General features: G+C 26.1%; 1 protein-coding gene across 1 annotated transcript; it reads right to left on the bottom strand.

Annotated features, from left to right (window-relative positions):
* Positions 1–611: 611 nt before the first annotated feature.
* On the bottom strand, positions 612–23,615 carry LOC107457488 (uncharacterized). The gene is made up of 7 exons (XM_071187918.1): positions 22,931–23,615; positions 17,480–17,603; positions 17,346–17,403; positions 14,846–15,004; positions 10,504–10,673; positions 7,912–8,375; positions 612–792 (listed from the first exon to the last, which is right to left on the bottom strand). The coding sequence occupies exons 1-6, from the start codon at positions 23,382–23,384 to the stop codon at positions 8,363–8,365; spliced, it is 978 nt and encodes a 325-aa protein (XP_071044019.1). The 5' UTR covers positions 23,385–23,615; the 3' UTR covers positions 612–792; positions 7,912–8,362.
* Between the last annotated feature and the right edge of the window lie 2,276 nt (positions 23,616–25,891).

The following is a 25,891-nucleotide window of genomic DNA, read 5'->3' on the forward strand; positions in this document are numbered from 1 at the left end:
AGCACTTTCAAAGTGAAAAAAATCTGCATACATAAAAACGTAGAATAGAACGATTATCGCAACCTAAAATTAAATAGAATCATAACCTAGGGTGGCAGTTTTTGAAAATTATTTTCTCTTTTGGCCCCACTACTTTTACCCTTGCTTTATATAATTAGAGCATGCAGAAGTAACCTTGGTTAAACTCGTTTTCATTTAACACCTACCCTACCATTTCATTGCTGATTTTGTTGCTAGTGTCCCTGTCATTAATCACCTTTCAATGTGCACGTGCATTCCAAGACATAGAATAAATTTTTCATATCAAAACAAAATTCAATATTTTTCTTCAAACATCAGGAAATTTTCTGGGAATATGTGGTGTTCCCAATACAAGTGGTAATATGCCAGATCCAAAAATGATCTATAGTGGTATTATTAACATAAGAATTGCATTTGTAAAAGGACTATTAAAACAAGACCAAATATATGGGAAAATGAACAATGCAAGAATGATAGATCAAGGTTCAACAAAGAATTTCAAACAGAAATGATGGTTAAATTGAATTAGAATACTTGTTAAAATATATTTACAGACTGTACAATTTTTACAGTGTATTAGTATTAAGAGACAAGTTTAAATAAAAATTTATTAAGGAAAAAATACAACTTTCTCTTTAAAAGGCAATAATCTATAAGAAAGTAGAAACAATAGAGTCTGATGATAAGAAATATTTATGAAAACTTCATGAAAACGAAATATTACATCTTTTCAGACTTGTCTGAAAATGTTATCACATATAAGTTCCAAACCTAAAATGAAGAAAATACAATATGAGAGATGCACAAAGGTACTGATAACTATTAGCAATATATAATACTTTCCAACTTCTTCCATTTGAAGTAGTTAAAAATTTACACTTAAACAATTGAATTTTTTGATTTCATGAATTAAAACTATATTGGTTACTATAAACAAAAATATTTTAGGATATTTTTCCAAATAACTTTAAAATATGTATAGAAACCAGAGAATTATTTTAATTTCCAGTGAAATTATATATAGATATATGACTCAAAAGAACAAAGTTAGTAACTATTAATTTAGTCAACACAGGGTTGGCAGGTTTTTGACATGAGACAGTTTTTGACGGTTTAAACCATGGTTTAAACCGTCACGTCAAAAACCTCTCTGTCAAAAATGTCAAAAACCTATATTCATATGTGAAATTTAATTAATACATAAAATTTATATATTTTTTATAAAGGATAGTGTTTCTAAATATGTTCTAGAAAAAATAAATTTTAAATTTTGAAGAAACACTTATATTTTGAATAGTAACCAAAATCTTGTACTTTTGTAATATTATGTATTCATTTTCATGTGTTATTGAAAATCTGCAGTGATATTATTAAGAAATTTATTTATAACCAGATTTAGTGTATAGTATAGATTATACTAAAAATTAGACATTTTTAAAGATAAACATTAGCAGTTTTGTACATTAGACATCTTTTAAAGAAAAATCTTTTTAATATTCTTTTAAATCTTCTTAATAATCTTTTTAACATAAGACAATACAAATTTAAGTGTTTTCTGTTAAATACACAGAGTAGTTAGTGTCGATTTACAGTATATTCAGCCTATTCATTTACTATGCTGAAAATTTAGTTTATCCAAATACTGGGGAATTTCATTTTGCTGAATACGATATAGTTTTGTTGAATATCTAAATATTCAGCTGTTGAATAATTATTTCTTGCATTCAAGATATGCATTATTTGTATTCTTAATACAAGTGGAGAAAAAAAAAATTAAGAGATAAAAATTGTTTTAAAATGATAAGTGTAATAATTATAAATAAATATAATAAACAATATGAATTATATTTATCATTATTCATAAATATAACTACTTTTAAATTCAAATTAACATACTGGATAATAAAGATATTCGGTATAACATTAAAAAAAAAATTTTATACACTTGTATCAAGTTTGTATTTATACAACATAACTTGTAAGTTCCTTATAAATATTAGTTATATGTTCCTTATATGTCAAAAATGCATAGTAATAAACTTTTAATTTTCTTAAGTATCAAAAAAAAAATTTTTTTTTTAAATATAAATATTTAAACAATTTTTGTGCAAAATTTTTCTGCACATGCATTTGAATATAAATTTTTGAGATTTTAAATCTGTTATTTTACCTTAATTTTAATTAAAAAATATTTTAAAACCTGCTGATTACCTATAGTATAATTAAATTTCAATATAATGCATGGCAACTGTTGGTAGTTTTGAAGTTTATATATTTTCTTGGCAAACTTCAGTTTTTGACGGGTTTTTGACGGTTTAAACCAGTATTATACCCTTGTCATGTCAAAAACCACTTTTTGACGTCAAAAACCCAACATTGAGTCAACATAATTATAACTTAGGAACTTTAACAATCAAACACAACTATGAGCTCAACTCAACTTAAATAATTTTAAATTTAAAAAAAAAAAAAGAACTCTCTAGTAATTACACTGACAGATTTATACATTGCACAGTTCTCTAATTTAAGAAATACAATTTTGCAAATGGTTAAAAACTCAGAATAAAATAAATAACATGGAAGCCATTATTGTAGAGCTAAATTATTAAGATTGTACTGAGGAAAAAAAAACAAAATTTAAATACATATTACTTATCAAGATAAATTGATTTTAAAAAAAAGATTTTTTGTTAATAGGGCAGTAATGTAGGCTGAAAGTAAACAGCAAAATAATTAGACCAGTCATTTTATAAATGATAAATATTTTACACAATCAACTGTCATGGCAGTTTAACATGAAATTTTAACATATAATTTTAGCAGATTCACGTTTGAAATTCTTTTTTAGACTGCAATTTAGAAGTAATTATATTACTATATTATGCATTATCTAATTCTGTCAACAAAATGTGTATGAGTTTGATTTTTGCAAGAGTTCAGTAAGAATATACCTTTGCAAAATAACAATGTCAATTGCAAAATGCTAATTTCCATAATTAATATTCCTGCACAATTTTTTTTTTGTAACAATTTAAAAATATAAAGAAAACATGGGAAAAGTGTAAAGATTTTTTTTAAAGGAGAAAAAAAAAAAAGATTTAAAAAAGTCTCTTAAACATATTCAAACATTTTTTTTTAAAAAATGGAATACAAAATAAGGAAAAGATCATCACTTCATCAGCTCACACAATTATATCCGAAAAAAGTGATTTGTCAATTATCTTGGATTGGCCCGAATCTGGATTTGAGCAAGGTAATAATATTATACTGGATAACTCAAAATTTATAATTAACAAGGCTGAATTTTACTTATAAAACTTTAATATTAATAAGGTGGAATTTAATTATAAATTTTTCTATATTAATGATTTTAGAGAAATTATTGATATTTAACAAATAAATTTTAAAAAATCTTTATCAAATATTAGAAGATTTTTAACCATGTGTGAGCTGATGACGAGATTATATTTTTCTTTATTTTGCTTGCTAGTTTGTTTTTTTAAATTTTTGAATATTTAGAAAAAAAATTATATTTTTTCTTTTCCTTAAAAAATTTTAAAGTCTTTTTCCATATTTCTCTACATTTTTAACTTATTTTGAGTTCTATATACTTACAGCTTATGTGCAGTAAATAGCACTTATTTTTCTTCCTTAATCTCTCTTTTTTTTTTATTATCCTTTTCGTCTTTATTGTGTTATATATATAGATATATATACATTAACTCTAATAACTCCTTTATAACAGAGGTACGTAACCAGGGGGAATTTTCCCACACAGGAAAATTTCATAGCTTCAAGGGGAGAATGAGGTCAGTCTGACACATAATTTCTAATCTAGACCCTCTTGTATCATCAGAAAATGAATTTAGGTTATGCTTTCCTGAACAATTTAGTGAGAAGTTACATTTGGTTAAAAATAAACTTTGAAAAAGTTCAGGAAAAGTTTCTGCTTTACAAGCTGAATTTCTTGAATTTATATTGAAGAAACAGGACCCAGTATTATATTACTGGGTAAAGAGGAAATAACTATAGGCCAATTAGGGGGCCTACAATGTGTCCCTATAGGTTACTATGTATGTATATATATATAATAGTGTGTTGAACAGCTTTAAAATGAGGAAATTCAAAGTCAATGTTCTGTTTTACCACATGATCCGATATCGTACCTTAATGTTGACCCATTTATATTGGATCACGTATTGTATTACCGGATACTAATGTACCCTACCAGAGGAAATAATTATAGGCTTATTAGGGGGTACACAATATGACAATCAAGTTTAATATGTAAGTATATATATAATAGTGTGTTTATTAACTTTAAAATGAGGAAATTTGTAGTCAATATTTTGTTTCAACACATAGCCCAATATCTTACCTTAATATTGACCCATAATATTTATATTGGACCACATATTATATTATCAGGAACTAGTGTACCCTACCAGAGGAAATAATTATAGGCTTATTAGAGGGTACACAATGTGGCACTATAGTTTACTATGTATGTATAAATATAATAGTGTGTTGAATAGAAATAGAAAAAGACAAGAAGAAATAGAAAAAGATCAAAAGAACTGATTTGATTATTAATGTCACTCTAGAGCTACACTAATGTGCAGTTATTGCAACCTGACCTCAAAATAACTGAAACAATTTTTTTTAATTGAAATTGTGATTTATTGGACAGTCAATTTTAAGCAAAAAACTAGAAATAACTTGAATATGTATAAAAATATTTCCTTAAGGTTAAGCAGAACATACGACTAATATTTTGATACAGATATATCAATTCAATAATTAATACTTTTAACTTGTTTATTAAAAATTATCTTATAATTAATATTTAATATTAAATTACTTCAACATTAAGATTTTTCCAAAAGAATTACATTACAGTAATACTTAAATTATTACTGATTCAAGATCTGATATGTCATAAAAACTAACAGCTAATTTACTTTTGTTGTCGTTTTATTAAATCACAAAATAGGGAATTCCATTAAAAAAAAATTTATACATAAAAAAGAATGGGAAAAAAACTATCCATGGCTTCTCAAAATAATTTATAGCAAAATATGCTTAAAACAAATGATTGCCAAAATTAATAAAGTGGCTATTAAACATCTTGATAAAATATAGCTACAACATAACAGCCTAATTTACCGACCAAACAAAAAAAAATTATATTCTACACTTAAACTGATCATGACTTTCACGTTTTTTAAGAATATCATTTGATACCTACTTCCACTCAACTTTTTAATTGTTTCTCAGTTGTAAATTATATCTAAAATATTTTTAATTTTAAATGTTTACACATAATATATATATTTAAACAGAATTATTTAAATGTATACATTATTAAACTACATAAAAATATTAAATGTAATATATTTTATTATATAAATACATTTTTAATAATTTACCAACAGACAATTTTTGCTATAGTGAAAATGATCTCTTTAAATTTCACACTAGCACTTTATTATATCATTCAGAATGTCTATAATTTTAGTATCATAATTAATAGCAAACATGTATAACTACTTTAGGAACAAAACTGGCACAGTTCTTCATAGGGAAAAAAATTCATTTTGAAAGAAAAAAAAACTTTCTTTGAGAATTCAGTAATTTTAATTAACTTTGCTTGATTTATAATTTTATGTTGAATAATTTGTGAGGCAAATCAATTTGTTGTACAGAAAAGCAGGAAGGTTAAAAGTTGTGAGCGACGTGCGAAAAAAGTGAGCTTAACACCCAACTGGTGAAAATAGAATCCAGTTTTTAACCTCTAAAAGAACAATAATTAAGGTGTCTTTTACAGTGTAAAATACCTTTCGCAGAATTTTTTTTAAAAATCTAGCTTTCATCATCAATTGAACAAAAATAAAAAAATAAATATTCTTTCATTGTAAAAATTTTTTAAAATATCTTTTGTTATGAATTTCAAAAGAGAAGTCTATTTGGTCGGAAAGTTCAGGAGAACTGAACTTTCCAATCAAAAAAATGGAATACAAGTCTTTTTATATTTTTTCTAAACATTTTTGCAATCGAGTATAAAGTCGAAATACAAATACTACCTAACTCAACTTCACTTGAACCGTTTCCCATTACCTAATTTCATTTTGGTAAACAAATTGACAAGATAACATACTAAAGAGAACCATATCAATAAACCATAATTCTCAGCATGCGTGGAAACTTTGAATGGTCCAATCGCACCAAATTGTTTAGTTCCATCCCTCGTAAGAAATTATGAAGCTCTTTCCATCGATATAAGATTGTTAACTATTTAAAATTTTACGCCCTTTAAAATTTATGTACCTCAACTCTAAATATTATCTATAGAAAACAAAAAGGGAAGCAAGTGTATCTAAAAAAAAGTATGCTGAACATGGCGCGATTTTGTGCACTAGCAAGCAGCAAATTGCTTGTTAAAGAACCCAAATCTTAATTACAGAAAAACGAAATAGCGAAAATTACTAATAATGCCTGATGTGTGGATTTTCAACATTTTTTCACATGATTTTTCAAATTCTGATATTTTTAATATGACGTTATTACGAAATGTGAATTTTGAGCTTTAGTTATCACTTCTTGACACTCTGCATTAATGGAAATTCCATCATTAATCCGTATTATTTTTCAATCATTTTGAGACATATTAAATGTCAAAAAGCAGTATTTATCTTCTTTTTTTTTTTTAGGCTAACTCCACATTATTTTTCAAAGATAATATTGTGACTCTAGATGTGCCAATTTGAGTAATAACTTTTAGATGAGCACAATACACGATTATTTTGTCATTAATCTAAATTGTTATCGGATCGTTTTCTTGGTAGTTATTTCAGCAATATTTTTACATATTCGTCCAAATTTCAATATTTTTAATACAGAATTTCAAATTTGAATAATAAATTTTTGATATACTCAATTTGAGACGATTCTCTTGCAAACCCACGCCGTTTTTTGATTATTTTTTTTTCAATTTATGGGTCATTTCAACAAGGTTTTTTAAAATTCTTAATTTTTAAAAGTGATATTTCAAAACCCGGATTTCAAATTTAAACAATCACTTTTTGACTTACTTTATTCAAGACTATTTCCCCTTTTATCTACGCCATTTTCCGACCATTTTCTCTGCAATTATTTTTTATTTTGACAGTTCTTTTTTTAATGTGTGTTCTTAAATAAAGATATTTTTAATATGTTTTTACGACACATGAAATTCAAGTTTGACAAAAAGCATTTTTAATGCGCTTAATTCACAACTACACCACCATAAATAACAGCATTTTCTAATTGTTTTCTCAGCAGTTGTTAGAGTTAGTTGTCTTATTTCTGGCCTGGAAATTTCCACACCATTTTTTAAATCTCGATTATTTTGATTGAGTATTTAAACTTTCATACAATCATGAATATTTAATATCATATTTATCATTCATTGATTGTTTTATTGCTACTGATTTAAAAAAAATAAAATCTTGCCTGATGTTGAGAAAATATGATACTAAACAAGAAAACTTAATAGAGAAAAGCAAAACATTAAAAAAAAAAAACAAAGCTAATAAAATCAAAAATTATATGGCACAATGCGCATTCTAAAGATAACTAAATTCCAGAAAGGTTTTTTCACACAAATTATTAACAAAAAGCCAAGTCAATCAATTATAAAATGTGTTTAGTAATTTGTGACTTTAATCCTTCAACTCTTAACCACTTTGAAAGAATGAGCAAAAAAATGATCATGGTAAGCATTGCTTTCCCACTAAATAGCAGATAAAAAAAACTTATTTGTTATGTAGGACTTATTTGCTAGCCTACATCAAACTGAATTTGAGTTAACAGTTAAAAGGCTAAAGGATAAGATGTGTAACTGTTACCTACCAGTGTTGAATCTTGATGAAATATAAATAACTGGTGGAAGCAAGAACAATACTTTAAGTTGTTCAACCAAAAGGACCCTCAAGTTGATTCAATATATTTTCAATTGAGTCAACAGATTTTCAATCACATTGATTTCCTTTAACTTAATGATTGTTACAAAAAACTGAACAAAATTAATGAGATGCAAATCATGAAATATGAACATCTTGCTAAAAACAGCAAAAATCAGTGACTGCATATGTTTTGAAAATAATGTGTAAGTGATTTAATATAAATTCATAATAGAAATTTAAAAATGTAAAATTATGTATTGATTCCTGCAACATAAAATTTAACTGCAGGCAAATTATATTTGTCATTATACATAATTTTTAAGAGAGTCCATTTGGTCAAGAAGACTTAATGTAACAACGGTGTTTGATGAGGATAATGTTGGTTAATATGGACACTCTCACTTTCTGTACCTGAAAAATTCAACAAAAGGAATTAAAAAACATTTAATAATCAGGATTTCAAAGAAAAATCATTTTTTTTTTTCAAAATAAAATCAAAATAGTTCTTTTTTAGCAAAATGAGATTTCTTTTTTTTTATATGTAAAGTTACTAAACAATTAGATATTTTTAAGTAAATAACTATTTTGATAAATAGCATTAGAAAAAAAACGTATCTATGATTAAGATTACAATGATAAAATTAATAATTAAATATAATTCAAAAGATATATAACAAAATACAAATAAAGATTAATATTTAAATTAAAAAAATTATTAATTTTTTGCAACATAAACTATTGAACATTATGAATTTTATTAGTAAGCGATAAAAAATATTTTAGTAATTTTAATAAAACATAAAGAACTTTATACAATTTATTCCCTTTTAACTTATCTTTCTCACATACAAGAAGCAAAACAAAATATTACTCTTATCACATATAAATCCTGTCACTTAATACAATTATAAGATATAAAAATAGGTCAGCATTATTTCCTAATTGTAGAATTTATAATAAAAAGGCACAAGAAAAAATAAATGAAATTTTAGAAATCTGTTAATTCTGGAACATAATCTGTGATGTTATTGTATCACATCTGTGTTAGATTTAAAATTTAATGCAGTCTTAATTTTAAACTCTGTTTATTCAATTAAACTTATTTTTTACCATGATTACATTTTAATCCATAATTAATAAAATAGGTTTTAAAATTGTTTTCAACCTTTAATTGATTTCTATCATTTTAATATAAGCTAAAAAAAATGGCGATAATGCATTTTCCTTTCTTCCTTTAAATAGACTGAAACTGATCTTAAGCTATTTTCTAGTTCTTAAGTTTAAAAAACTGATAGGAAACTCAAAACAAATTGCAATTATAAAAGTATTGCAACTATATTTACAGCATAGCACCGATATAATTACCTGAATCCCTCAAGGACCATGTGCTTTTTCCACCTTCTTCAAAAAGAAATAAATAAATCGCAAAAATGCTTTTTTATTTTCAGAATGTCTGAAAAAGATCGAAAATTGCTTCCTTTGTCTCTCGGTGACCTTGAAAAGAGTCTAACGCTCCTTTCAGCCAGTTTTAATGTGAGTGGCAAGTAGTTGCTAACAAGGGAACAGGTTTCTAATAAAATTTTAAAGAATTAAAGCTTCAGTAGCATGCTATAATAGGCACTACTAGGACTGCCAATTCTAAACCTGGAAAAAGTGTGAAGGAAAGTTACTTAACATTCTCATGGCCATTTTTTAAAGCTGGCCAGTTATGCAGATTTTTTGCTATGTGAATTGGCTTTGGTACTGATTAATGCAGATAATTGACACTCTACTGTATAATAATATTATAAAGACATATTTATTCAACATTCAAGTTGTAATAATTTTTTTTTTTTTTTGTGAATTATAATAAATTTCTATTTCTTGTACTATCTTAATTTATTAGGCAGTATTATTTAAACGTAATATAGAGTTTAACAAGACAAAAGTAAAAAAAAAAAAAAAAGACTAAATTGAATGTTTTTAATGGTTATTACTCTTAATTTTTTGGTATATTTTTCATTAATAATATGTTATTAAATTTTTAAAAAAATTCAGAGATTTTCAAAAACTGCTCTGAAAATGCATGACTGTTTTTAGACTTTTTTTCTTTTTTTAATTTAAAGTGGTTTCAAAATTTATGCTTCAATATTAATACATAAATTATCTAAACATATATGAATAAACAAAAGTTTTTTATGTCATAAAAAGAATTAAATGCTTAAAATGACAATGAGCTGGATATATATAGCTTGAAGAACTGATAACGTCTTTGATTATGACACTAAACGATCAATAAAGTTACTACTAAGAGGTGATCTAATGAAATTAGAAAAGCGGCAAGTGTAAATTAGACAAGAGCAGCTGATTAAAATTTGGAGGCAACATTCATCTAATCACTGAATTAATATGGCTGAAGTCCATATAATATTGTTGTTGTATGCTTTACCCTTTAATCCATACAAAAATTAATGAATACTATGAAAAAAATCAATTCAAAAGTATTTGTAGGAATTAATGAATAACATAATATGTACAACAAGAGAAAAGATCAACTTACTTTGCTTTTGAATGAGTAAATATGTGAGATTTAAGATTAGTTGACTGTGCAAACTTTTTATTACAACCATCAAAAGGACATACATAAGGACGATCACCTGTATGAATTCTTACATGTGTGCGAAGATTAAAATCTAAGGAAAAACGTTTTCCACATCCTTCAAAAGTACACTGCGAGAGAAATACATTTTTTGAAGCGAAATAAAATAATCACATAACTATAAACAATGCTAAAATAGGTTTAAAAAAATTTGAACAATTTTTCAAATCTAAAAATTGTTCCACTGCAAAAAAAAAATTATAAGGTAAAAAAAAATGAAGGAAAAAATTATCAAAAAAAAAAAAAAAAGACAAAAATACTAATGACAAATATAAGTACACTATTTTACAATTGAGACACGTAAAAAGAGTGATTAAAGCTTCATGAAAAAATTACCTGAAATTTCAGCAGGGAAAAAGTTTATGTTTATATATTTATGAGATTATACTTATGAGATTATTATATATTAGCAGATTGTGGCCAATTCTGCTTTTGGAAAATTATAAATTATGATTTTCATAAATGAGAAAGTGATATATATCTTTTATAATCTCACTTCATGAAATTGTAATATTTACGAAACTTAAAAGAATAAAAGTCATAATAATTATGAGCCATATCATTTTAAGAAATTAAAATACCTTCACTTCAATATTAATAGAAATTTCATTTCTGTAGAAATTATCAAATTGTCTGTACGAAACATAATTATCCTTATCCTTTGATTAAATACAAATAGGTGAAGATTTTCAAAATAAAATATGCTGAACGGTGCTTTCAAGACATGCTTGAGTTTTAATTCTATATTTTAATTTTTTTTAACAAACATTTAGCAGTTTAAAATGATTATTTAAGCCTTACAAGAAAAATTTGGCAAATTATTTAAAAATCGATTAAAATCTTTAAAAATATAAGAAAGGAGAACTATAACTAGCAAATGCGTCTTAATGGTTGGAAAAAATATATACTTATTAACACATTGAATGCCAGAACTGAGTTTGTTCGTAGCGCCACGGGGGTCACCGGTGACCGGCGAAACCAAGATTATTAGAAACACATAATTCGAGTAAATTTTTTATGCTTTTAATTTTTTTACATTATTTATCGTTACTAAAATGGTTTGAAGAAATTTATGCAATACATACTGAGAAAATCATTTTGGCCAGGCGGGCAAGCTGTGTAAAATTAGAGTGGCATTTAACGTGTTAATTACCGAAATTAAAGTTTCTTACTGGTTTTTGCATGTTCGCATCTGAAAACAAACATTCAAAGAATTTTAAGTAAAAATTTATTTATATATTACTGATACAGAAATGTCAACTACTCTCCTTTTTGCAAAATATTTTATAAAGTGGTAGACAATCAAAAACTAATCCTTTAAGAATTTTGGTTAGTTTTGCCATAATTTTAAAAGTCACACCATGAAGAAACTAGAACAAATTAGCTCTCTACATGAATTTTTTAATCATTCACATGTAATGGGCTTGGAAAATAAATTCAAATCAAATATACTGAAAGCATAAAATTTGCTGTCACTAGATGAAATTTTTTCACAAAGAGTAGAAAGTTGCCTGCCCTGTCAACAATGTAAACAACTTTCCAATAATCAGACTAATACTTATAAGTATGGCTTATTTTTATCCATTTAAGACAGGTTATTATGTCTAAATGAGACACTAAATAAGCCAGGGGTGATTGTGACACTAAGTGAAAAACCCTGAAAGTTTCATGAGCAAAAAATCAAAATCAATTTATATACGACAAACATGTTTCTTATTTAACATAATTTTAAAACTAGTATTTATAATTAAATTACCTACTAATAAAGAATATCACACCTTTATAGTAATAATTCAAGAATAAACTTGAATATGAATTGTGATATAGGATTTTTAAATCGCTATTTTAAATGTTAAAATCGCGCAAATATGAATCGCGATATAGGATTTTAAAAACTCAACAAACTGCGATATTGAATTTTTAAATCACGTAAATACGAATCACGATGCATAATTTTTAGTTCGGGTGGATACGAATCGAAACACGTAACTCTTAAATCAGGTAAATACGAAAATCTGTTTGATATTACAAAAACGTCAATACGAATCGCGATAATAGCAGATACCGACACAACCAAAATATCAGCCAAATCAAATCGACGGTCGAATCACTTGTATGTAAACGCCTTGTTAACGGGTAAGTTTTAAAAATTCGTCGGAACATAAGTTTTTAATTCGAAGAAGTCCGCGAATTATAAATCGTCTTTTAATAAATCATGGTCCTGAGATCACTAAATTCTGCGAATGTTGCCGGGAAAAATCACCTCTTCTAGTTTTTACATTTGGGAGAATGATACGAAAAAACTGGAATTCCGGGGTACGCCCGTAATACAATCACTCCTCATAAGCATAAAAATTATTTACATAAATCGATACAAAAGTGCTATTGGATTACACTTATTTCATAACAGCTTCAGCATCCTTAAAAATATAAGGTTAGACCAATTTAATGATAAAAAAAATGAATGTGCAAGAAAAATAAGGATAAAATAAAACTATATTTCCTGTCTTATACATAAAGAGTTTTGAATTTTTTGTTTTCTAAATTTTACATAACTTTTATTTAAATAAAATAAATTATGACAGGAGTACACAATTTTTGTATCATAGTAATTATTAAATTAGTTTATGGTATACCTAACAGTACATAACTACAGTGGACTCTTTGTGACTTTATTAACCCTTTTACTTATGGCTAGAGTTATGTTTACAGTATCTTGGACATTATCTGATTTTCCATAAAGAAATTTTGTGAAAAAAAATTCCAATGAGTACATAGAATTTAAAAATCTTTTTGATATAGAATTAAAATTGAACTTATCGATTTTGATATAGAATTAAAAATGAATATTTTAATATAAAAATATATAGATTAAATAATTATTTATTTTTTGATGAATGACTACATTTATAAACACAATCTGTTATATTTATTTTGTCATTTTAAAAATCAAGAAAAAAAGAAAAGAAATCACAATTTTAAATTAAAATTATGGTTCACTAATTGAAACTTTGTTTTAATAGTTATAGTACAGGGGTCTATCCAAGCCAAATTTACTACCGTTTAGCGGTACCTTCACAAATTCAACTTTAGGAAAAACGGTAGAATAATTTGACAAAATACTTTTTCCTAAAATTTTATTTTTTTGTCTCGTAAGAAACGATTAATCCATATTTTTACCATACTTGTGTTGAGTTTTTAATATGATTTTCAATTTTCACAAATTATGTCTAAATTTCCAGAAAATAGGTACCTCTCAGAAAAACCTAGACAGACGCCTGAAGTATTCTTTAAATTTTCGATTTCATCTAGTCTTTAAATTTCAATTATGCATTTATTTCAGAATGGTTACTATGCATTCAAAGCTATATATTATAATGAAAAATTATTTTAGTAAGTTAGAGCTTCTAAAATATTGTCATAATATAGTTTTAATATTAATTTAATTTGATTAAACATTTACTAAGTTTTTGTAATCATAAATTAAAGTTCTTACAGTGTATTTGAATAAAAATCAAAAAAATCTGATTTAAATTAAAAAAATTGGACTTTTTTGATTTTTTTTTTTAAAAAATCAAAAAAATCACGAACCCAGGTTTAAAGTAATGAAAGAATATTGTATATGTTAAGTAACACCACCATTCTATAAAATGCCTATGCATTGTAAATAATGCTGCATATTTTTAGGCAAGGTATGAAATATGAGAAGTTTTGCATATTTTCCCAAGGCATTGAAAATAATACCCAGGCATTCTATAGAATAACAAATGCTATTCAAGCAAAGTATGAAAAAAATGTCCTGATGAGGTTATTATGGATATGATGTGCATTTCTCAAAAATAAAAATTTTATTCTGAAAAAATAATAAGAGTGCCATTAAAAAAAATTTATTCAAAATGCATAAAGAAAAATGAAAGTTGTACAAAGCATAATTTATGTCCTTCTTATTAAGGGAAACAAAATTTTCATATAAAAACCGCTAATTGCAACTGATAAATTCTGAGCTTGAGGTATGCGTTAAAAGTCACGTGTCTTGCCATGAGATATTCTAAAAGAATCGGAGATATATTTTATACTTTGCCGCTTTCTCATTTGGCATTCTATAGAAATGTGCAAAATATAAACTGTTTCACACTGTCGGCCAGTTTCAGGTATTATATACAATGCCTAGGCATTCTATAGAATGCCAGATTTTAAACTTTGCCGGCATCATATAATTGCATAAAAAAATCAAAACACTTACTTGAAAAGGCTTTTCACCAGTATGAACTAATTGATGCCTTTTCAATTTAGAACTTTCAACAAAAGCTTTCCCGCATTCAGCACATACATGAACTCTGGGTCCATGTGTATGAAGATGTTTCCGCATAGCGGAATTATCACGAAACATTTTAATGCAACCCTAGGAAAAAAGGTTCATTAAATTTCACACTGCTTATTATACCTAAAAAGACACCTGCATCATGTTATTTCACAAGTACTACAAACTACTTGTGAATTAATTACACAATACAGTATAACCTTGATATCTCAAATCCCTGGAGAGAATTTTAAAAAATATATATTGAAATAAAGAGTTTTAAAGGATAAAGGCTATATCAAATAGAAAGAAACTGATGGCCAAAATTAATTCTCACCAGGCAAACATTTCTGACATAGCAAATTTTTTCCACCGTAAAAAGAAAACTACCTCGAATGAAATAGGTTTCTTCCCACCCAAATGGGACAAACTTTTTAATAAAGAAATATGAATATGCAACATTAAATTGAAAATAATTATACATTTAAAATAAAAATACAAATATATGTAGTATTTTTAGAATACATTTACAATTTCTATGTAATAAGTTTAATTTATCATTTATTAAAATTTTGTATCTCAAAATTATTACTTTCTTTCTCTCATGTAATTTTGTTCTCTGTATTAAATGAACTGAGATAAAATGACAGATGTTTATAAAAATTTGGCTGAAACAATCAGTATTACAGCTGCATTTCGAAAATGATATTTATTTTTATGAGAGGAAATCCGGTTCCATCAGGAAAATGGAACATGATCAAGAAAACCATAAAATATCCAGTAATTTCTATTCAACCCTCTTTTGCTGAATTCACAAATCATTGAGGCAAAAAAGGGTTTTGTTAACGTTATTCTTATCAGTTACTTTATTAAATGCAGCTAAAGTGATCGTCGCTTAGTTTGGCGCTGTGTTTTTCTTTGCGTCAGTCGTCGTTGCATTTCTGTTTTGCTTTCTGGTATATATTATACTTCATCTGATTTATTAATTAATTTTGAAACATAATCCCCCTTCCTTTCTTTTCCGTTTCTGTACTTCAAGACTTTTTACGCATGTTGCTTTTTAACTGAATCAATAGTTAAATACTTTTTTATTTCAGCAATTTTGATAAATTTTGCACCGAATTATTTGAAGAGAATAAAGTTTTTTTTCCTCCTTCATTTACACTTTAGCGATTTGATTTTAAAAAATTTCCATTTTAATTTATTTCTTTACAATGCGTTTTTTTTTTTTTTTTTTTTCCGTACGTTTGCCATTCGGATGTATTTTGCATTTCAACTGAAGAAATTTTGCATCAGAACTGTTTCTTTTATTTATTTTTATTTTTTTCACATTTCGTGATTGGGATGTATTTTGCATTTCAAGTGAATTATTACATTAGAAAAATGTGCTTTTTCTCTCCATCCTCGAACTTTTGCGACATGGATATACGTAATTTCAATCTTAATTTAATTAATTCTTTAGAAATGCTTTTTTTTTCAATGTGGATGTAATTTGCATTTTAATTGATTATTAAAATGCAAATTCAATTAGAGTTTTTCTTTTATTTCATTTCAGTATTTTCTGTGATTCGGCTATATTTTGCAATTTAACCAAATAATTTAATTGTTTAGAGCTACTTTTTTTATGCATTTTGCATTAACTAAATTATTAAGTAAGAACTGCTTTTTTTCCTTTTGTTCCGATTTTGTAGTTCAGTGATTTGGGTATATTTTGTATGTTAACTGGATTATTGGTATAGAACTATTTTTCCTTTCCCACTTTTATATACTTCAATCATCTGGATAATATTTTCACACTGAAGGTCCTGATATAATAAAGTTTAATAGAATAAGAGGAATTTAAAGTTTGCAAACAAGAACAGTAACAAAAAATTGTGTACTAATTACACATTTTAAAAAAGGAATACTATTTTGAAATATTTGAAGAGCTCAGTGGATAAATGTAGGTGTAATTAATGTAGCATGCCTTCACTTTATTTAAATATTACTTATCTTTATTAGATTATAGTATGCTAACATAATTTTTATTTTAAATTAGATAAATAAAATAAGTAACAGCAACCAGAAGGAAAAATAGACTTCAAATATTTCCTTATGATGAGAAGGCAATAATGTTTAATGCATTAAAAAATAGAACATATTGAAAATGCTTGCAATTATATAATAATTAAGGAAATAAATTTCTTTTAAGCTTATTCGGGCTTTTTTATAATTTTTAGAAATCTCTATTCTAATAGATTCCACTCTATTTTTGGGAAAAGGTGAGAAATTCTTTTTTCTGTAATAAAAACCCACCCTCTTGATAGAAAGAGTTTAAGATATTACAAATTTGCTTAATTCACTCTAGTTGTTCATATAATAATAATAAATGAATAAAATAAGGTTAAAGACAGCTAGTAAAGAGAGTTTGAATATTCAAAAGCTTTAAATACTGAAATTTTACCTTATGAGGGCAGGCAATTGTTCTGGACAGATCATCAGATAATTTTCTAGGCTTCATTCTTTAAAACAAAAATAAATTTTATATTAACTACAATGTTAAATAATCTGTATTCAAGACTAAACTACAAAACTAACTTGGTAAATTCTGCTAATTGCTTGGGATCACTGAGATCCACACCAGGAAGATCATCAGCTGATATCTTTTTACCAGTCATATATTCCGTATAATCTGGATCAGGCTCAGGAACAGTTGCTTCATCTAAAATAAGCATATTGAAGCAAAAAAACATTATTCAGAATAATTATACTGACCGTGAAAATAACTGTAATGCATGGCACAATTAATTTTGTTAACAAGAGCTAACACGAGGACAATTGTACCACCTTTCATTGGCCATTTCACAAAAGTTCTACTAGCGAAAAGTATAATCTCCTTGCTCTCCCAAAAATAATAATTTTTAAATTTTTATTAAATGGAAAATGTCTTCACAAATTTTTATAGAATGAACTATTTGTATGATATTACTTTAATATTATATTACTAACAATTGTCCAGCAATTTATTTTTTTAATTCTTCACAGCTTTGAAAATACTAGTGCAAAATAACATGTACCTACCATCTTATGCATATTTTAAACATAAATTTTTATTTCAGAGCCATAAACATAGAATTTCTTACAAGTCCAATCTAATAAACTTCTTGTTGAGTTCTTAACAAAGCTTTTTAATTTAAGATTAAAAATTTATTCCAAATAAAATTACATTTCTTACAGAAATTAAAATTATACAAAAATTATTTACAAAAGACTTTGTGGATAGGTTTTTCTTAAAAAGACAGCTTGTGCCATTTGCTCTTTTTAACAACGCATGGCATAAAGCCAACCTATTTCTAGCAATTTTAATTATTTATTTATTAATTTTGGATATTATTAAAATAAAAATAATAATTGTATTCATGCAATTTTAAAAAGGCATAGTATGTTTATTCTACTCTCCTTCACATTACATATTGACTCCTAAAAATCAGTTCTACACCCCTGCTCATGAATAATAGCAAATTTAAGATCACACATTTGTTTAATAAAAACAAAATATGATGCTGGAAACTACTGCTTCCTGAGATAAACATTAAATCTTTAGTAGCTATTCCTCTAGAAATTGACAGGATCTATCTCTAATATTTGCTTTTGTTTACTTTTATATTAAAATCATCCTTCATATCAGATATTTATATAAGAACATCTCTAACTGTGACTGTGTGCTAGTTTGCATAAAATCTAAATTAAATTATCATAAATTTAATTTTAAAGAGTAAAATAATTATTTACTAATAAGTTATTAAATTAATTTTCGAATTTAATTCATAACTGATTTTATTCATATGTGATGCTTAAGAGCCACAATTTGAAATGATATACCCACCAAAGAAAAAAAATTTAAAAAGTTTAATAATTAGTTTTATTTGAAGTGCAAATACCATACATGTGTATATTTCACTTCAGACTTGGTAATAATTAATCATAAATTAAAAGTTTTCTTATTGATTCTGGCACATTAACTTTTAAGATTTTTTATAGAGTGAAAAATTCTGTATCGATAACTGCAACAACTAGATAGTGACATGCAGGAAACAGCATGTAGCAGCACGAATATTCGGCAGAATATTTTTTAGATAACTATTTTTCTATGCTCTTTTTCTTTTTTTTGAATTTGTATAGATACGATAAAGAATAATATAGAATCATATTTTTAACTATATTATAGTACTGTTTATTATAAGAAATAGTTTTTACACAAATTTCTTAAATTTTAAAATCCATGTTTCTGCACATGGCCTGCAAATTCATCCTCTAGAAGACAAATGGAAAAATGAAATTTGAAGAATTGAAACTAGATTACTTTATACCGAACCACAAGTTTTTGAACTTTTGCTTTTTAAAAAATAAAAATAAATTATTCAGACAAGTCAATTTCTTCATTTTTTCGATACTTTTAATTTTAAGAATTGAGAAGGATTTTTTCCCCCGTTCTTGCTGTTTTTATTATAACGCAGAATTTTAACGGAACGTCTCATACTATTAATTTGTTGTCCCTTTTTTCTTGTACAGTAATATAAATAACCAGTAACATAGAAAACTGTGATTTTCAGTCTTTAACTTTTCTTTTTATAGGCATTTTTATTATGACACAGCATTTTTTTTTAAATGAACGTTACTAATAAACTTTATTTTTTAGTAATTTTTCTTCTTCTAAAAGTATGGCAATGTGAAAAATTTAAACGGTGTAAGATTTGTTTTCAGCATAAGATTTTCATTTAAAAAATTGAGAAAGTTCTTTGTTTTTGTTTCTATTTAGTTTTTCTATTTAGTTTTTGTTTCTATTTTACTTAAAAAAACTTTTTTATAGACTATTTTATTATAACGTGGCAATTTTTAAGATCATTAGACTTCATTCTTTGCTCTTGACTTCTTCTGGTAATTGGGAAACCGAGATGTTCAACTTTAAAATTTTCCTTCGAAAATTAAGATCGATTTTTATTCTCTCTGTTTCGCTTTTTATATAATCTTAAGTTTTTATTATAGCACAGCATTTTCAAAAGCATTTCTGATAGGCCTTATTTCTTAGCATTGATTTATGAAGACGTTTTTCCAGAAAATATTATTCTTATCATTGAAATTTTAGTTTCAGTGTTGCCATGCTACTAAAAAATGTTATTTGCAAAGAATTCTCAATAAAAATTCATTGAAAATTTCAAAACAAAAAAAGAATTTTTAAATTATTACTATAAATGAGGCTTTGTTCATTATGTATTAACAACACTTATTTAAATATTCAAGCAAGCAATAAATTTTGTAAACGTTCTATTTCAATGGGGATTTTTTTTTAGGGAATATTCTAAAATGTTGAAAAACCAAGAGAATTTTTATTAAACCAGGAGAAACTGGCAAAATCCAGTAGGGTTGGCAGCTATGATAATATAGGTATTTGTTAATTAAGGAAACATAAAAATTTTCTAGCCAGTAGGAATGCGCTGACAACATTAAAAAACAGTTTTAGACAAATTCCTGATGCATTATTTATGTGTTACAATAAGAAATAATATATTCTGGATATTTGTTGCACCTATAAATTGCCAATATGTAAAACATCTTTGTTCAAAATATATAAATTTATTGTAATTAAGCAAAATTGTACTTTATATCCTATAAAAATTTTTCAAAAAATATTTATCACAAGAAATTTTTATAGTATTTAACTTAGCCTAAAATAAAAAATAAAATTAAAAGCAGAAATTATAGCACCTGAATATTAGGGCTTTAATTACCTGGAATAGGACTTTATTTAACATGACACTTTACATCTTATGTATAATTCTAATTCACATTCTTAGCATTTCTTTTAATATACCCTAATAAATAATTTTATTTTAAAAAAATATTCCACTTAATGGAATATTTAGCAAGATCAGCCTCTGAATATCTGATGCATCTTTAGCAATAATATTAAAAAAAAGAATTCTAATATTAAATTTTACAATGTTTTTCTTTTCCTTCCAACTTCTTTCCTCACTTTTTTAATATTAAAAAAAATTGTGAATCTCAAATTCTACATTTCACTTTACCAACTGAGAAATAAATTCTTAAACATTATTCAATTTTAATATAATCATAAAAAAATTGGTTACTACTTAGTTTCATAGATATCATGAAATTAAATAAAAGTAGTTTATGTTCAATAAAAATATATAAACTTAATTTATAAATTATGTTTCTTAAAATTTGCTTAAGAAAATTCTATTTTTTAAAACTTTTATAAAAACTGATAATTTTTCATAAGTGGAGAAAATTTATTTAATACTGTAAATCACTGCACTCTGCCTAAATACTTTTTAAAAAAAAATGCAAATTTAATAATTAAAAAATAAGCATTTGTAATGAAAATTTGATTCATAAAATCAAACATTATAATTTCATACAAATTGAAAAATATTCATATTTTAGGAGCCTTAATCCTCAACATGTTCTTTTTAAGAACAGATTTCGATTTATATATCAAGTTAGTTTATTTTCAAAGTCCTTGTTAAAATGACAATTAATTATTTTACTTTCGAAGTACAAGACCTACTGATCTTGTACAGTAAATTTTGAAAAAACCCACCTTGGAGAAAAACTGGATTTTACAAGTAAGACTAAAAAGAAAAAGGATGGGCCTAGTTTGGCAAATCCTGGTGTGAACAGGTACACAAATATTTACTTTATGGCACATGCACATTAACTTTGGTCCTTTCTCTTTCAAAATATCATTTATTTTTGGAGATTAAATTTTAAAACATTGTCAGCCTTTCTTTCAGCCAAATAATAAATGCGGATTAATTACTGAGAAACCTCTGAAATATATGAATAAACTATTAGTTTAAACTTCTTTTGATAGAATTAAATTCTATAACTATTTCATCATATCTTTAAACTAGAAATAAAATTAATATTAAAAAATATTAATAATGAAGGTAATGACCACGAATAGAAAGAATACAGCGACTTTTGACAACAGAAAAAAAAACATTTTTATTTGATAAATTTAGCATTTAAATTTCTGTGTCGCACAGGACACATACTATTTTAAGCATTTTCTCTCCAATTTTCTAGTGTTAGCAACAGTAACTATAGACTGATACAATTTTTCAACATAATAAACACAATACTTGTAAAATGCAGTAATTTTATATAAATTAACATGCTTGCATTGAACTATAGTTTAATAAAAATTAACGCGTTTGTAATGTAATATGAATTCCTAAAAAAGGGCGAAAAATGTTAGTGGTCAACTATGAACTCAAATATCATAATTGTTCAATTTTTAATATTTTTGCCCTTCTATTTTACTATAACACTTTTAATAAAAATTTAATGAAACAAAAATGACAACTTATTTCTTAACAACCTAGTTCTTTTTTTCTGGTTTGTTCTGTTATGAGAGAAATAACTAAGGAAAAATATCACTGTTATTAGATAAAATTTTCTTCCTCTTTTTTTATAAATATGTTTGCATAAATAGTATGCCTTCAACTATATAAGAATTACAAATATTTTTATTGCTCTTGATTATGAATTCGATTCCACAATCTCTCATAAGTAAATATTAAGCATATAAAACTTGTCTCTCCCCCCCCCCTTAATAAAAAAACTTAACATTTTAATAATTGAAACGGATAATTAATATGAAAAATCTAAGGTGTCTATGACTAGGCATTTCAAAGTGCTGTTGCAGTAAAATTAAGCTCAAGTGTGTTTTAATCATTTGAATTAATATAGCTGAAATTACATATACTTCATATCATTGAGACGCCATTTTGAAAAAATGAAAAGATGGCGGCACAATATTTGTCAACAAACACAGACACTCCACAATAATCACAACAAAGAGTTCGTCACCACGTCGTTGCACTGTCATCGTTTTGAAGCAGAATAACAACTATATCTTAGAATATTTTACATATTGGAAGACATATTTTCGTCTTTTTAAGAAGTAAATAAGTTAACAGAGCCCGAATAATTATTAATAGGCTTGTTAATTTATTAACTTACCCTCATCTATTCCCGACGCCCACATAGTGACAGAAAATTCACCTTCAAGAGTTTTTATTTGAACTTGTTTTTGTTCCCACTTTCGAGAACTTCTTTCCATTTCATAGGAAAGTTCATTTTCAATTTTCACTTTGCTACTTTTTTTATTTTTTTTAGTTCGCTTAGAAGTTCCTGGATTCGTTTCAAAAAGGACTTCATGTGGTATTGTTAAATTATTGTAAGATGCAAGCATTTCGGAATCATCCACATCAACTACTATTTCTTCTTGAGTTTGTAATATAATTTCTGGGCTATTTGAATCCAATGTTTGTAATGATATTATAGGATGCCCATCAACACACTCAACAGTGGTTTCTACAGTTTCAACTGGCATTTCTACAGGAATATCATCTATCACAACTTCATTTATTTCCGGGTGAATCTCTATTTCTGATTCGATATCGTGAGATGCCATGCGAATTATGATGATTTTTTACATCGCAGCTCGCCATTACGATTTAGATTGATTGTTGACATCGCAGCAAGGTATTACAGTTATGCATATACCTGTCGTCATAACTCATAACGGTCAGGAATGCCCCCGACCGAGCCCCGAATGACCAAAAAGATTATAATCAGCTTAGACTTCCCATAACTTTCTTTTTTTCGATAGTGAGAGCGCTGTTGTAATAAGAATACCAAATGTAAACAACTACCAAAATGGTTTCAAAAAGCGACACGCGTCGTAACGTGGCGCTACTAATTGCAAAAGACTGAAGTTATCTCTGCTTCACTTCTGATTTCAACGCATAAACATTTTTTTTTCTCTGAAATCCCAGCATTGCAATTTAAAATCAGATTTTTTTTAATTTTATTTTTGAACAACAATTTATTATTTTGTATATTGCTATATTTTATATATTGTTTGTGAGATATTAATAGCTAATTGAACGTTTTCCAATATCCAGTTCAAATATCTTACAGATTACGCGAAAACCTATGTTTAAGTTTCGGTTTTCATAGCTTTTATTAGTTATATAAGCGAAAAAACATCTGTCTATACTATTACGATTATGTAACTATAATTATTAAATCTTTATTTTTGCATTTTTCTTATTAAAGTATGTAATGTGTGCATTTAAGTGAGCATTGAACGGAACAAAATCTTTTGAATTTATTAGTTTATTATAATCATTTTATAATGATTATAATTAAGAATGCAACATGTGACTCGTAGTAGTTAATTCATTCATTTAAATATTAATATTATTCTTTTAATATAAATATTATACTTTTAATATAAATATTATGTCATTAATATAAATATTATGCCTTTATAATAAATGTTGTGCCTTTATAAAAGAATTCATGATCGCAACACTCGAATACGCCATCTGGGGAGAGACCGGTTTCATGCCTTTAGCCCATCTCCCTTCCCTCTCCTCCTTTTTTCAGTTGTATAGGAATGTACTACGATATTTTCCCTTTTCTTAATATTTTTCCTTTTTATATAATAAAAATATTTCTTAAAATTTCCATGATACTTTTCTTTAGAACTATGTTTAATGTAGTTTTCAGTTCCATATAGTTTTTCAAGTTAAAAGATTTTAATCTATATGAAAATCCATTGAGAAACTAACGCACTTCCTTCCTCTATGACTTTCCACACGCTAATGGGGAAAGCATGTGAAGTGTTGCCATAGGAAAAGAGATCTGCTCTACGCCACCTGCAGCCCATTTCGATCGCCAATTGAATTAAATTTATCATAAGTTATGTTACATGCAATGAAAAATATCGAAAGTATTTCACGCATAGCTTGTCCAAAACAAGATTTGAGCAATCGCAATCAAATTGTTTTCATAATCCATGATATTTTTATCAACCTTGATTGACAACCTATCATCATATTGAATGTAATGAACCGCTCTTTTCCTTATTTTTGTAATTTTAAATCCATATCAGAAACCAAAGTAACTCATAATTTAAGTATCGGGGTGAAATCACGGCCATTGAAAACTTATTGATTTATTTTATTTATTTTTTAATTATATTTATTTATTTTTTTGAATCAATGAAAATAAACAATTTTGCGTTACACACAAATGAAACCGACGAATAGCTTAACGGTGATAAAATTCCCTTTAAATGTTCACTAGCGTAATAAAATATTTTTTTTATAATAATTTATTTTATCACTTTTGATTGACAATCTATAATTTTAGTGAATGTTATGAAACGCTCTTCTCCTTATTTTTGTAATTTCGGATCAAACACAAAAATCATAGTTACTCCTAAATTATTTATCGGTGTAAAATCGTCTTTCAGAAGGAATTTTTGGATGAATTTGCTTAACGCACAAAGAAATACCATGAATCTGACGATAATGAGATTCTACCTCAATGATACTCAACCTTTTTCAACTCAACAGAAGGAGGTAATTACAAAAAATCTTTAACGTAACGAGTAGCGTAATTAACGTACTGAGAAGAAATCACCACCCCAAGAAACACACGCCAACGAACTGTCTAATATTTTTTTGAGCTGCGCAAGTAACTTATAGTTGTGCACAGAATTTTTTTAATCAAAAATAAGATTAAACAAAGACGACAAAAATAAGATTAAGATAAGATTCAAACAAAAGATTTTTTTTTTATTTTCGAATTTAATAGTAGAAAGATTTAATTTTCACAACAACAACGAGGGTCATTTTTATTAGATATTAGTCTGAAATGCATGTGAAAATATAGTAAAATATAATAAAATAGAGAGGAAATACAGTTTGTTCTTAAAAATTATAAATAACATTGAGTAATTTTTTTTTAATTTGAAAAAAATAAAATAACTTTGCACTTAAAATATTATAATTCAGAAATATTTGTGCGCTGATTTTAAAAGTCTGAAAGCAAAATTTTAAACTCTTGTTCGCTGCCTCTCACGCTCACACAGCTTTGAGATAAAGTCGGTCAAGAATTAAAATAATT

This window comes from Parasteatoda tepidariorum, chromosome 11 (genome assembly GCF_982258835.1).
Source record: "Parasteatoda tepidariorum strain Cologne lab strain chromosome 11, Ptep-v5.0, whole genome shotgun sequence".
Lineage (NCBI taxonomy): Eukaryota > Metazoa > Arthropoda > Arachnida > Araneae > Theridiidae > Parasteatoda > Parasteatoda tepidariorum.